This window comes from Macrobrachium nipponense, chromosome 45 (genome assembly GCF_015104395.2).
Source record: "Macrobrachium nipponense isolate FS-2020 chromosome 45, ASM1510439v2, whole genome shotgun sequence".
Taxonomy (NCBI): Eukaryota; Metazoa; Arthropoda; class Malacostraca; order Decapoda; family Palaemonidae; genus Macrobrachium; species Macrobrachium nipponense.
This window is the reverse complement of record NC_061105.1, coordinates 3,871,519-3,885,881: the sequence shown is the minus strand read 5'-3', so window position 1 is coordinate 3,885,881 and position 14,363 is coordinate 3,871,519. Positions and strand designations below refer to the sequence as shown.

General features: G+C 40.0%; 1 protein-coding gene across 1 annotated transcript; it reads left to right on the top strand.

Moving 5' to 3' along the window:
• The first annotated feature begins 10,872 nt into the window (after positions 1-10,872).
• LOC135214301 (chitotriosidase-1-like) lies at positions 10,873-13,965 on the top strand. Its single transcript, XM_064248451.1, has 7 exons — positions 10,873-11,000; positions 11,184-11,322; positions 11,500-11,684; positions 11,841-12,027; positions 12,141-12,679; positions 12,792-12,937; positions 13,159-13,965. Exons 1-7 carry the CDS (start codon positions 10,998-11,000, stop codon positions 13,430-13,432), a joined length of 1,473 nt encoding a protein of 490 aa, XP_064104521.1. The 5' UTR covers positions 10,873-10,997; the 3' UTR covers positions 13,433-13,965.
• Positions 13,966-14,363: the final 398 nt, after the last annotated feature.

Below are 14,363 nucleotides of genomic sequence, written 5' to 3'. Positions count from 1 at the left end.
TCACTGTTATTACAATCATAATGACTCCGTCATTATCGTAATTGTCACATTCATTTATAAAGATAAAATGTCATATGTCAATATCAATATAATGATAATGTTTTATACCACCGTTAGTGCATGAGATTCTCTCACTCTCTCTCTCTCTCTCTCTCTCTCAAAAGAAGTTTTATTTTTTTTCTTTATAAAAGTTAACGGCTGAAATGTAGGTGACACAAACAATCAAGGAGTTTGGAAAAACATGAGGAATTATTCAATGCCTCCACCACTCAGTTTGCGTTCCTTTTTGAAAATTATATATATATATATATATATATATATATATATATATATATATATATATATATATATATATATATATATATATATATATATATAATATAAACTGTTATAAAGGCCAGGTTCGTACCCAAGAACTGAAGGGTACAGACACGCTCATAATTAATGCCATCCCTTGGCAGCATGTGAGTTCAGGGAAAACGTATTTTGATTCAGCAAAAGATTGACCTCTCTCTCTCTCTGTATATATATATATATATATATATATATATATATTTATGCCAGCAACATTTATAATACACGCCCGATCGACCAGACAGGATTCACGGCCATTAATCGGACGGGTGACCATCCGAGTAGCCGTCACGCCCTCGTCTTCCCCAAAAATCAATCACCCGTCAGAAAATGAGTATTTTGCCTTAACCGCACGGAATTTCCCTTTATATATATATAAATATATACTATATATGTGTGTGTGTGTAATAGGACTTCCGTTTTTTATACCCTCCACTTCCGTTTTCTGTTCCGGGTTTGTGACTCAAGGGGGAATGAAGAGATTATAGATAATCGTATCCTCGTCTTATCTCGCTACTTGCTATGGTAATAAAAAATATAATCACTGATTTGTGTGTAGGCAGTGACGAGGATGAACCATCCTTCAAATATGTCAATTATTATTATTATTATTATTATTATTATTATTATTGGAGAAACAAATCCACAGTTATGTAAATGAACATATATTCAGATTTAAAATATATGTACATTTACATAACTGTGGATTTATTTCTCCATTTGAAGACTCGTGCTACTATGAGGATTTTTATTATTATTATTATTTTATTATTTTTTTTTCTCTATCACAGTCCTCCAATTCGACTGGGTGGTATTTATAGTGTGGGGTTCCGGGTTGCATCCTGCCTCCTTAGGAGTCCATCACTCTTCTTACTATGTGTGCCGTTTCTAGGATCACACTCTTCTGCATGAGTCCTGGAGCTACTTCTCCAGCCTCTAAGTTTTCTAGATTCCTTTTCAGGGATCTTGGGATCGTGCCTAGTGCTCCTATGATTATGGGTACGATTTCCACTGGCATATCCCATATCCTTCTTATTTCTATTTTCAGATCTTGATACTTATCCATTTTTTCCCTCTCTTTCTCTTCAACTCTGGTGTCCCATGGTATTGCGACATCAATGAGTGATACTTTCTTCTTGACTTTGTCAATCAACGTCACGTCTGGTCTGTTTGCACGTATCACCCTATCCGTTCTGATACCATAGTCCCAGAGGATCTTTGCCTGATCGTTTTCTATCACTCCCTCAGGTTGGTGCTCGTACCACTTATTACTGCAAGGTAGCTGATGTTTCTTGCACAGGCTCCAGTGGAGGGCTTTTGCCACTGAATCATGCCTCTTTTTGTACTGGTTCTGTGCAAGTGCCGGGCATTCACTTGCTATGTGGTTTATGGTTTCATTTTTCGTATTGCACTTCCTACATATGGGAGAGATGTTATTTCCGTCTATCGTACTTTGAACATATCTGGTTCTTAGGGCCTGATCTTGTGCCGCTGTTATCATTCCTTCAGTTTCCTTCTTTAGCTCTCCCCTCTGTAGCCATTGCCAATTGTCATCGCTGCTAGTTCTTTAGTCTGTCTCATGTATTGTCCGTGCATTGGTTTGTTGTGCCAGTCCTCTGTTCTTTCTGTCTTTCTCCTGTCTCTGTATATTTCTGGGTCTTCGTCTACTTTTATTAGTCCTTCTTCCCATGCACTCTTTAGCCACTCGTCTTCACTGGTTTTTAGATATTGCCCCAGTGCTCTGTTTTCGATGTTAACGCAGTCCTCTATACTTAGTAGTCCTCTCCCTCCTTCCTTTCGTGTTATGTATAGTCTGCCCGTATTTGCTCTTGGGTGTAGTGCTTTGTGTATTGTCATATGTTTCCTGGTTTTCTGATCTATGCTGCGGAGTTCTGTCTTCGTCCATTCGACTATTCCTGCGCTGTATCTGATTACTGGCACTGCCCATGTGTTTATGGCTTTTATCGTATTTCCGGCGTTGAGTTTTGACTTGAGTATCGCCTTGAGTCTCTGCATATATTCTTTCCTGATCGTGTCCTTCATCTCTTGGTGTTTTATATCTCCTCCTTCCATTATTCCCAGGTATTTGTATCCTGTCTCATCTATGTGTTTGATGTTGCTCCCATCTGGTAACTTTATCCCTTCAGTTCTCGTTACTTTGCCTTTTTGTATGTTGACTAAGGCGCATTTTTTCTATTCCAAACTCCATCCTGATGTCCCCAGATACAATCCTTACAGTCTGGATTAGGGTATCTATTTCCTTGATGCTCTTACCATACAGCTTGATGTCGTCCATGAACATCAGATGGTTGATTCTGTTGCCTCTTTTCTTGAGTTGGTACCCGGCATCCATCTTCTGTAGTACTTTTGTCATGGGAATCATGGCTACTACGAAGAGTAGTGGGGACAGTGAGTCGCCCTGGAAGATCCCTCTCCTGATATTAACCTCTGCTAGTCTTATTCCAGAGCTTGTAAGTATTGTATTTCAGTTGCGCATTGTATTTTTGAGGAAGCTGATGGTATTTTCCTCTGCCCCATATATTTTCAGGCATTCTATTAGCCATGTGTGTGGTATCATGTCGAAGGCTTTCTTATAGTCTATCCATGCCATGCTTAGGTTGGTTTTCCTTCTCCTACTGTTCTTCATTACCATTTTGTCTATCAGGAGCTGGTCTTTTGTGCCCCTACACTTTCTTCTGCAGCCTTTCTGTTGGTGGGGGATGGTGTTTGTCTCCTCTAGGTAGTTGTATAGCCTTTCACTGATGATACCTGTTTTAGTAACTTCCACTTTATTGGTAGGCAGATAGCCTGTAGTTACTGGCTATATTTCCCTTACTCTTGTCTTTTTGTACTAAGGATGTTCTTCCTGTGGTCATCCATTTGGGTGCTTGGTGATTTGAGATACAATGCTGGAGTTGTTCTGCTATTCGTGGGTGTAGGGCCTTGAAGTTTTTGAGCCAGTATCCATGGACTTCATCGGGACCTGGGGCTTTCCAGTTTGGCATTTTCTTTAGTTGGTGTCTGACTGTGTCTGTCGTGATGTCTGTGAATCTTTGTTTTATTCTCCCTGTTTCTTCTTCCTTGACTACCTGGAGCCATGTTGCATGTTTGTTGTGTGATACCGGATTGCTCCATATGTTTTCCCAGAGTCTCTTACTTGGTTCGGCTTCAGGAATTTCTGGGTGGTTGTCTTCCCCTCTTAGTTGGCTGTATAGTCTTTTTCTGGTTGGTTCCGAATAGTTTGTTCTGTTGGTATCCCTTATTCCTGTTCATGTACCGTTGGATCTTATGTGCTTTGGCCTTAAGCCTCTGTTTTACATCTTCTATGGTGCTGTTTAGTCCCCTCTCTTGTAATTTGTATTTCTCGTTGAGTTCCTCCCTTGTTTTCTTGCTTCTTAGCCTTTTTTCTGCCATCTCTTTCAGTTTACTCAAGTCAGATCTCATCACCATGATTTGCTTTTCCAGGCGCCTTTTCCAAGGCGGTTGCTGTTTTGGTTTCTGTTGGGTTGGTTGTGCTGGTGGTGTTGGTGTTCGAATCCCCATCAGTTCTGCTACTAATCTTGCTCCTGCATATGTCAAGTTATTTGTTTCTGTGATACTGGTGGTCTGTATTATGCCCATTATTTCATTGACCTCACTTGTTTTCTCCCTTAATTTCTTGGTGTTGTAGGCTTTCATGGAGGGGATCTTTGTTCTCTCTGTATCTGGCTCCATCCATTGTCTGATCTTTTCTACCCATTCCGTCTCTCTGTTACTTCGTCGGTGTTTCTTCGTGTGTCGTTGTTTGATACCTCATCGTCCCTGTCGTCTTCTGTGGCATCGTCTCTCAGTTCGTCTTCGTGTAATTCGTTGTCGTGTGACATTTCCCTTTCCAGTTCTTCTCTTTCTGTTGGGGAGAGCCAGTTCTTTTTCTTTATGTTCCTTACTTGGTCTGCCAGCCTCTGCTCTGATTGGGGGGTGTTATTCCTCTCATTCCAGATGTTGACCCAATCTTCTTCTATATCCTCTCTCCGTCGGGTTGCTTCTGATGTAGCATCTCCATATTTCCTTATTTTCTCTTCTTTGTCCATTTCTTCCTTTTTGCCTCTGTAGCTCCAATCTCAGGCTGTTGATTATTGTCGTTGTGGTGATCAGTTGCTGGATGACGACCTCCAAGTACCTGACCGTCTTCCCCTTCAATTGGGTTGAATACCTGGTTGCCGGACGAAGCTCCTCTGTTGCCAGAGGTTCCATTTACGTCGTTGTCGTTTATTCCTTCATTTCTTTCCATCATTGCTGAGTTTTGCTATTTAACCCATAGCTGGACCCTACCCTATCAGGGATAGGTACTCATTTACAGCTGAGTAGACTGAGGAAATTATGGTAAAGATCCTTTCCCAAGGAATCAACGCCGAGGAGAGCGGTCACCCATCCAACTACTGACCAGCCCCAATGTTGCTTAACTTGACTTAAGTCTATTGACGACCTAACCCACTCCTCCACGGCGCCACATTATTATTATTATTATTATTATTATTATTATTATTATTATTATTATTATTTTTTTTTTTTTTTTTTTTTTTGCTCTATCACAGTCCTCCAATTCGACTGGGTGGTATTTATAGTGTGGGGTTCCGGGTTGCATCCTGCCTCCTTAGGAGTCCATCACTTTTCTTACTATGTGTGCCGTTTCTAGGATCACACTCTTCTGCATGAGACCTGGAGCTACTTCAGCCTCTAGTTTTTCTAGATTCCTTTTCAGGGATCTTGGGATCGTGCCTAGTGCTCCTATGATTATGGGTACGATTTCCACTGGCATATCCCATATCCTTCTTATTTCTATTTTCAGATCTTGATACTTATCCATTTTTCCCTCTCTTTCTCTTCAACTCTGGTGTCCCATGGTATTGCGACATCAATGAATGATACTTTCTTCTTGACTTTGTCAATCAACGTCACGTCTGGTCTATTTGCAACGTATCACCCTATCCGTTCTGATACCATAGTCCCAGAGGATCTTTGCCTGATCGTTTTCTATCACTCCCTCAGGTTGGTGCTCGTACCACTTATTACTGCAAGGTAGCTGATGTTTCTTGCACAGGCTCCAGTGGAGGGCTTTTGCCACTGAATCATGCCTCTTTTTGTACTGGTTTCTGTGCAAGTGCCGGGCATTCACTTGCTATGTGGTTTATGGTTTCATTTTTCGTATTGCACTTCCTACATATGGGAGAGATGTTATTTCCGTCTATCGTACTTTGAACATATCTGGTTCTTAGGGCCTGATCTTGTGCCGCTGTTATCATTCCTTCAGTTTCCTTCTTTAGCTCTCCCCTCTGTAGACATTGCCAATTGTCATCGCTGGCTAGTTCTTTAGTCTGTCTCATGTATTGTCCGTGCATTGGTTTGTTGTGCCAGTCCTCTGTTTCTTCTCTGTCTGTCTTCTCCTGTCTCTGTATATTTCTGGGTCTTCGTCTACTTTTATTAGTCCTTCTTCCCATGCACTTTTTAAGCCCACTCGTCTTCACTGGTTTTCAGATATTGCCCCAGTGCTCTGTTTTCAATGTTGACGCAGTCCTCTATACTTAGTAAGTCTCCTCCCTCCTTCCTTTCGTGTTATGTATAGTCTGTCCGTATTTGCTCTTGGGTGTAGTGCTTTGTGTATTGTCATTTGTTTCTTGGTTTTCTGATCTATGCTGCGGAGTTCTGCCTTCGTCCATTCCACTATTCCTGCGCTGTATCTGATTACTGGCACTGCCCACTGCCCCAGTGTTTATGGCTTTTATCATATTTCCTCCATTGAGTTTTGACTTGAGTATCGCCTTGAGTCTCTGCATATATTCTTTCCTGATCGTGTCCTTCATCTCTTGGTGTTTTATATCTCCTCCTTCCATTATTCCCAGGTATTTGTATCCTGTCTCATCTATGTGTTTGATGTTGCTCCCATCTGGTAGCTTTATCCCTTCAGTTCTCGTTACTTTGCCTTTTGTATGTTGACTAAGGCGCATTTTTCCTATTCCAAACTCCATTCTGATGTCCCCAGATACAATCCTTACAGTCTGGATTAGGGTATCTATTTCCTTGATGCTCTTACCATACAGCTTGATGTCGTCCATGAACATCAGATGGTTGATTTTGTTGCCTCTTTTCTTGAGTTGGTACCCGGCATCCATCTTCTGTAGTACTTTTGTCATGGGAATCATGGCTACTACGAAGAGTATTATTATTATTATTATTATTATTATTATTATTATTATTATTATTATTATTATTATTATATTATTATTATTATTATTATTATTATTATTATTATTATTATATATTTCTTACGATGTTTGCAAGTTCTTCGAATGATCTCATCGACAGACGATGTTTGCAAACATTTAGCTTAATTCATTTTGCGTGTGTTTGAATGTTTACACATACTCCTTTTAAAAGGTGACCTGAATCAGCGATAGCTGAAAATGTTTGCTAACATGAAAGGTCCATCAAACATTAATGGGCAAATTTATAAACATCACTACATTTGAAACATCAGATTAAACAGTCCAGGTTTAAAAATGATTAGTAAAATGAGCGCTCGCTTTCTTAAAGCAAACTTTGCAGCTAATTGAACGCGACGAGTTACATCCGCTTTTGACGCACGTTCAAAAATTGAACGCGTACATTCTTCCAACAATCTTTTGAAGTTAATTGAACGCGATAGCGTACGTTCAATTTCAGAACGTACGTCACAAAAATAGGACGTCCATTAATGGAACGTTTCGAAATATGATATACGTCTAAACTATATTGACGTCTAAAATGCATTTACGTCAAACATATATTGACGTCTACAATATATTGACGTCGAAAATGTATTTACGTCTAAAATATACTAACATCTAAAATATATTGACGTCTAAAATAGACGTCAAAAATATATTGATTTAAAAAATATATTGAAGTCTAAAATATATAGACGCTTAATATATATTGACGTCAAATATTGACGTTAAAAAAATATTGATTTCAAAAATATATTGATGTCTAAAATATATTGACGTTTAATATATATTGACGTCAAAAATATATTGATTTCAAAAATATATTGACTTCAAAACTGTATTTACGTCTAAAATATATTGACGTCTAGAATATATTGACATCTACAATATATTGACGTCTAAAATACATTGACGTCTAGAATATATTGACATCTACAATATATTGACGTCTAAAATACATTGACGTCTAGAATATGTTAACGTCAAAAATATATTGACGTCTAAAATGTATTGACGTCTAAAATGTATTGACGTCTACAATATATTGACGTCTAAAATACATTGACGTCTAGAACATATTGACGTCTAGAATATATTAACGTCAAAAATATATTGACGTCTAAAAATGTATTGACGTCTAAAATGTATTGACGTCTAAAATATATTGATGTCTAAAATATATTGATGTCTAAAATATATTGATGTCTAAAATATATTGAAAAGATGCAATATTTTCCCCCTGACATTATTTTGATATATGCCCTTTAGATGTTTAGAGGAACACTGCGAAGCATTGGGGGGGTGTGGGTAGGAGGTAGCTCCACTACAAAAAAAAAAAAAAAAAACAAAGTGATTTGAACTCTGATATTAAAATCGAATATGGCGTGGATGGATATATAAATATAGGCATTTTAAGTTTTTTTTTTTTTTTTTTTTTTTTTTTTTTTTTTTTTTTTTTTTTTTTACTCTTCCGTCGCAAGTTGTAGTAGGTTCTGTCGAAAGCGCGGTTGTGGTTATAAACGTTCGTTGGTTATATAATGTTGTATAATGAATTATAAGCTTGTGGTCATAGGATTGAATGAGAATTACTCTCTATCCCTCTCTCTCTCTCTCTCGTTGCCAAAAGGGAAATTAGTTAATGAGATTAAGGTACCAAATCCATTTACATCTGAGCTAAAACCGGCAAATCTGGTGACCAGCGAGTGACCTACGATGACCTCAGCCTAGCCAGAGAACAGACGGCTCAACAATAACGAGAAAACAACAAAGTAAAACGATAAAAAAAAAAGAAAACCGGTAAATCTGGTGACTACGATGACCTATGATGACTTCAGCCTAGCCAGAGAACAGACTGATCATCAAATACGATAAAAAAAACAAAGAAAACGGTAGAGCGACCGAGTAGCGGATACTAAGACAAACACATGAGCTCCAGACTTCGTCGTCTTCCTTTGCTTGGCATAGGCAGCGTGCTTGCGTGAGTGCGTTAGTCACAGACCCAAGTCTGCTTGCATCTTGCATGACGTCGGCGGCGCGCATGCGCGCCACGTTGCCGGCACTTTCACTACTATTAGGATACACGCAGTCCAAACGGTCCGAATTTTAAAGCTACTTGGGCCACCCGGAAGAGAAAGAGGGATGGGGGGGGCAGCGTCAAACTGGGTCAGTCAGTATGAGAGGGTGATGTTGGCCTAATTTGGTGACGGCGTGGTGTACCCTATAACCCCCCTGGGGAGGGGGTGTGGCCCTAACCTGATGTTGACAATACCCCGCGGGCGTATTCTGGGCGTATCTAATTGGGCGCGAAAGCCCCCCCCCGCCCCCGCCCCCCCCCCCCACCTCCGTACCTACGCTCAACCCATCTCCTCGGGAATCGAGCTTAAGAAGGAAAAAATTCCTCCTTTGTTCCCGAGGACACGCCCCTGGGATTGGGGGGGATGGGTCCACCTGCTGGTTTCGTCTGGCGGAGTCCTTCTTCTTCTTCTTCTTCTTGGTCCTTCGAATTTGGGTCAGAAGGCGAGAGGGAGGACAAGAGGGTTCATCCTAAAGTAGAGAGTGGGAGAGAGACATGATTATAAACAAAGCGAATCAGGGAATTATATCAAAATATAAGCGCATCTCAAGATTAAGAAAGAGAGATAGAATATACATACTTATACTAAGAGTATGAGATAAATAAAATTGTAAAGGAGATATGTTACAAACAAAGAAATATTTAATATGAATGTCTTTTTCATTGGTAATACACACTGAATACATACATACATACATAGGTGTAAGTCACGTGATCCAGACTTCAGGATGTCCTTAGAGTTTTTAATTTTTGGATCGAATTCCATTAGTAAGCGCAGGCCTAAGACACCTTCCTTGCACCGATATGCAGTACTAAATGTGTCTCGCTGTCGAATTTCTATGTTCTAGAGGTCCTTTATTCCTCCTCACACTTCTCAGTTCCAGAAGTTCTCTATTCCTACACTTCTCACTTCCAGAGGTTCTCTATTCCTACACTTATCACTTCCAGAGGTCTCATCTTCCTACACTTCCTCTTCCAGACCAAGGTTCTCTATTCCTCACTTATCACTCCAGAAGGTGCTCCTATTTCCTACCTTGCTCACTTCCAGAGGTTCCATTCCTTACAACTTCTTCACTTCCAGAGGTTCTCTATTCCTTACACTTCTCACTTCCAGAGGTTCTTATTCCTTACACTTATCACTTCCAGAGGTTCTTCCTAAATTCCTTAAACTTACACTTTCCAGAGGTTCTCTATTCCTACACTTCTCACTTCCAGAGGTTCTCTATTCCTACACTTCTGACTTCCAGAGGTTCTAAATTCCTACACTTCTCACTTCCAGAGGTTCTCTATTCCTAAACTTATCACTTCCAGAGGTTCTCTATTCCTACACTTCTCACTTCCAGAGGTTCTCTATTCCTCAAAGGAAGTCGTGCCTTTGGAACTTGGTCCGTTCCAATGCATTACTTTCCTAATACAATTCTTCTTGCATTTTAATACATTTTTATCTATTTCTTAATTTATTAATTAATTAGTTTGTTTCTTTTTTAATAAGGGGGGTCTTTTCTTTTTCTATTTCCCTTTACTTCCTCTTACATCTTCCTAATGAAGATCTTAATATTCTTTGGAAACTTGAATTTCAAGTCAGTGGCCCCTTTGGTGGGTTGTTCCATGTGAATTTCGTTGTACAGATCTATTACCTTCTGGCTAAGTTATTATTATTATTATTATTATTATTATTATTATTATTATTATTATTATTATTATTATTATTATTATTATTATTATTAACCTTAAGAATAAATAATCCCTAATTATTTTGCTCTCTCTCTCATTCATTGAAATGGAAAGATTCTCTCTCTCTCTCTCTCTCTCTCTCTCTCTCTCTCTCTCTCTCTCTCTCTCTCTCAATATTATTCGACCAATATTACGAACATTCTGAAGGAATTTTATATAATCTGCAACTTCCTATCCTTAAATATTTCATACGAATCGTTTTTCCTAGTTTTATAACTACAAAAATAATAATAATATAAAAAATCCGCCTCTTTCGTAACATTGGAAAAAACACACACCTGCGAGAGTGGAAAAAAAAAAAAAAAAAAGATTCATTTCACACATGACACTCCCGGGAGAATAGGCTCCCGGGAGAGCCGATGCAGAGGCGTGGCCTGCCTGTGGGCCATTGTGTTTACCTTTTATCACCTCGTGACGTCATCATTTCCGCCGTAATTCGGAGATTTCGGCGGTCACTTGGGAATATAAGGACGGTCAGAGGAGCCTACGTGCATCAGTTGCATCTTGGAGCTCTTCAGCCAAGAGGTTCAGAGCCTTTTAGAGAGAATATATATATCCCCGAGAAAGAGAGTTGAACTCTTCATAAAGTCACAATGGTAAGTCTCTTCGAGTTCAGTTTTAATCTAAGCCCTGAGGCGAAGCTTGTGTTCAGAAACTGATTGATATTACCAGAGTCTTTTAGATAAACACTCTATAACACCTAACCTCTTGTTTTTTTTATATATATATTCCACTGTACAATGAAACAATTTATTAGTTTTTTCCAATTATCTTTCCAGCAGGGCACCTGGGTATTGAAGGGGTTTGTGAGCGCGCTGCCTGTTCTTCTTTCCCTCCTCACTGTAACCCCAGACTTCGTAGGAGCTAAGAGTGACAAGGTGGTCTGCTACTACGCGTCTTGGGCCCACTATCGAACAGGTAAAATGCTGGGTGTTAATGTGTTATGTTATGAATGTATTCTGTAAGCATCGTAGACTTATCTTTAGTTTATATTACCCTATTCCAGTCTGAATAGATAAACTAAGCCTTAAGATATTTGCCACAACTCTGCCTGTAAAATGAAACGTCTAAACTTGTCCGTCTGTACTTCCAAAGGTGCTGCTAAATACATGGTAGAGGACATCCCTGTAGAACTGTGCACACACGTGATCTACGCTTTTGCCGTACTAGACGCAGGGACACTCAAAATTACTGAACACGACTCATACCTGGACAAGGACGATGGATTAGCGAGCTACAGGAAGTTTGTCGACTTGCGTCGGAGGAATCCTAGTGCAAAGGTTGGTTTCTTACTTGCTCCCGTGGGTGATTTTTCTCTTTCTTCTTGTCCACATATTCATTGCAGTCACATTCCTGACACTGTCTATCACAAGTGAGACTAAACTCATCTCAGATTAGAAAATAATTAACTGGTGTGAACCCTTCATCACCAACAGATGTTGCTTGGTCTTGGTGGATGGACCGATTCCAGGACTGATAAGTATTCGCGGTTGGTGGCAAGTCCAAAGCTGAGGGCTGACTTCATAACTCATGCTGTCCAGTTCCTGAAACGATACGGCTTTGATGGGCTGGATCTGGACTGGGAATATCCAGCATATCAGAGTTCAGCAAGTGATAAAGAAGGTTAGTCGTCACTTTGTGTGTGCTATTGTATAATGTAAGTTTCTGCTATGACCAATTATGGATATTATCAAGAGTACAGAATTCCCTTTACTAACAAAACTGACTATCTACAGGTTTCCGGCTTTGGGTTAAGGAGTTACGCGAAGCGTTCAATCCCCACGGCATGCTTTTGACCGCTGCTGTGTCTGCCGGGAAAAACGTCATCGACCAAGGCTACGATGTCCCTGCCGTAGCTGCCGATCTTGACCAGATCCACGTCATGGCTTACGACTTCCACGGATCCTGGGAAAAACAAGTTGCTCATCATGCTCCACTCTTTCCAGCCCCTGGGCAGTCGCAAGAACTGTCTGCTGACTTTGCTATTAACCACTGGATCAAGAGAGGAGCGAAGGCTTCGAAGTTAGTTCTGGGCGTCCCATTCTACGGGCGATCTTGGACACTAGCTGGAAGTGATGCAACTCCGGGGGCACCAGCAACAGGAGCTGGAACGCCTGGGCCACTGATGAAGGATGCTGGCACATTGGCTTACTATGAAATCTGCTCAGCTCATGAGCGAGATGGCTGGAAGAAGATCTCCGATCCTGCTGGACCTTACCTAACCAAAGGAAATCAGTGGGTCGGGTACGATGATATCGATGCAATCATTGGAAAGGTAAACAACTAATTAATTAACTGAGTATCAGAATTGCATAATTTTGCTTAGTCAGATTGAGCTCTGGGTATAGAATTTTGGCAGCGTATCCTGATTGTTTATTTTATTGCAGGCCAAGTATGCTAAGTCAAAGGGACTGGGAGGTATCATGATATGGGACATCGTCATGGATGACTTCCGAGGAACCTGCAAAGCCGGCACTAATCCACTTCTGAGAGCCATCGTGGACACCCTTGGAAAGCCTGGTACAGGCCCCAGGTAAGAAAAGATAGTACCTGCTTCTTATCAGAAGTTCCTTCTCTTATCACCCATGCAATTTGAGTGTCGTGAAAGCGTTTATGTTAAAACACCCCGCAGGACTTTATATTATCCGAACATATCAATCTCGCGGTGGTCTGTGTATCTTGATAAATGCATGAGAAGACTTTATGCTGTCACTTTGAAGGCTCAGCTGACCTCATCGTCTCTGTCTTTCGCAGTTCAACCCAGGCACCTACAGAAGGGACCACCCAACCAACAAAACCCAGTCCTACCTCAAACAGACCCCCAGTTACCACACCAACTGCCCCAGGCCAGGTGAATGTCAGTGAATGCAAGAGCACAGGCTTCACCCCAGACCCAACTAGTTGCTCGAACTTCTACAGATGCTTGGGCGACCAGGTTTACTATTTCAGGTGTCCTCCAGACCTGTACTGGAACCAGGCAAGGAGAAACTGTGACTGGCCCTTCAACACGTCTTGTGGAAGGAACTGATTTGCTGTACTTCTGTATTTGAAGGCGAATAGACACTAAAAAAGGAGACAACACAGAAGCTCTGGGGAAAATACAGATTTGTTTTGAAATTTCCATCTAATGAGTTAGTATTCTATTGCTCATTCGTAAGATTTGTCTAGTTAGAAATTCGTAAAACAAAAGTTAACCTAAGGGTTGATGGAAGAAACTCTTTTGGGGTGCAATAACAACACCCTGTTACATTAGATTTTTATTAAGTTATTTTTTTTTATTAAATGTGTTAATTTATTTAACTTATTTGTAGTTTTCAAACTGTTAGCGTTGTTTGAATGTTATTTATTTTATAACATGTTAATTTGTTTCGTATAAACAATTGTGCCTGTTATGTTTATCGCATTGTTTGTTTAAACATGTTAATTTGACTAAAATAATTGGAACTATTTCATTATTTATGGTTTTGCTAAGGCAACTGAGCTATTTAAGACTTGCGGTCTAGATGCTTATTATTCAGTCATTAGCTTTGAGTGAGAAACGTTATATAAATACATATTGGATATCACACGAGGGCGTTTTTCTACAGACAACCATCCCATAAACAAATCGTCGTACAGATCCAGTGCAACATTATCTCTCGTATCGAGATAAAGGCTGTGGTTACGTCTCTTATCTAGACCAACTTGGGTTAAGGATGAGGAGAAAATAGAGCTGTGTTTGATGATAAAACCGTATATTAGAAATACAGAACCTCAGAGGAGGTTAGGTCTATGTGGATGAGGAAACCATAGAGATGGTTTGTTGATAAAACTGTTTAGTGATGTAACGTCAGAGGAAATTAGGCCTATGTGAATTAGGAAAAAATAAAGAGCTGTTTTGTTGATGAAAACGTATTGAGTTAGACAACCTCACTGTTAAGAGCAACCCAGGTGTAATGGGTCTCATTGGGAGCATTTTA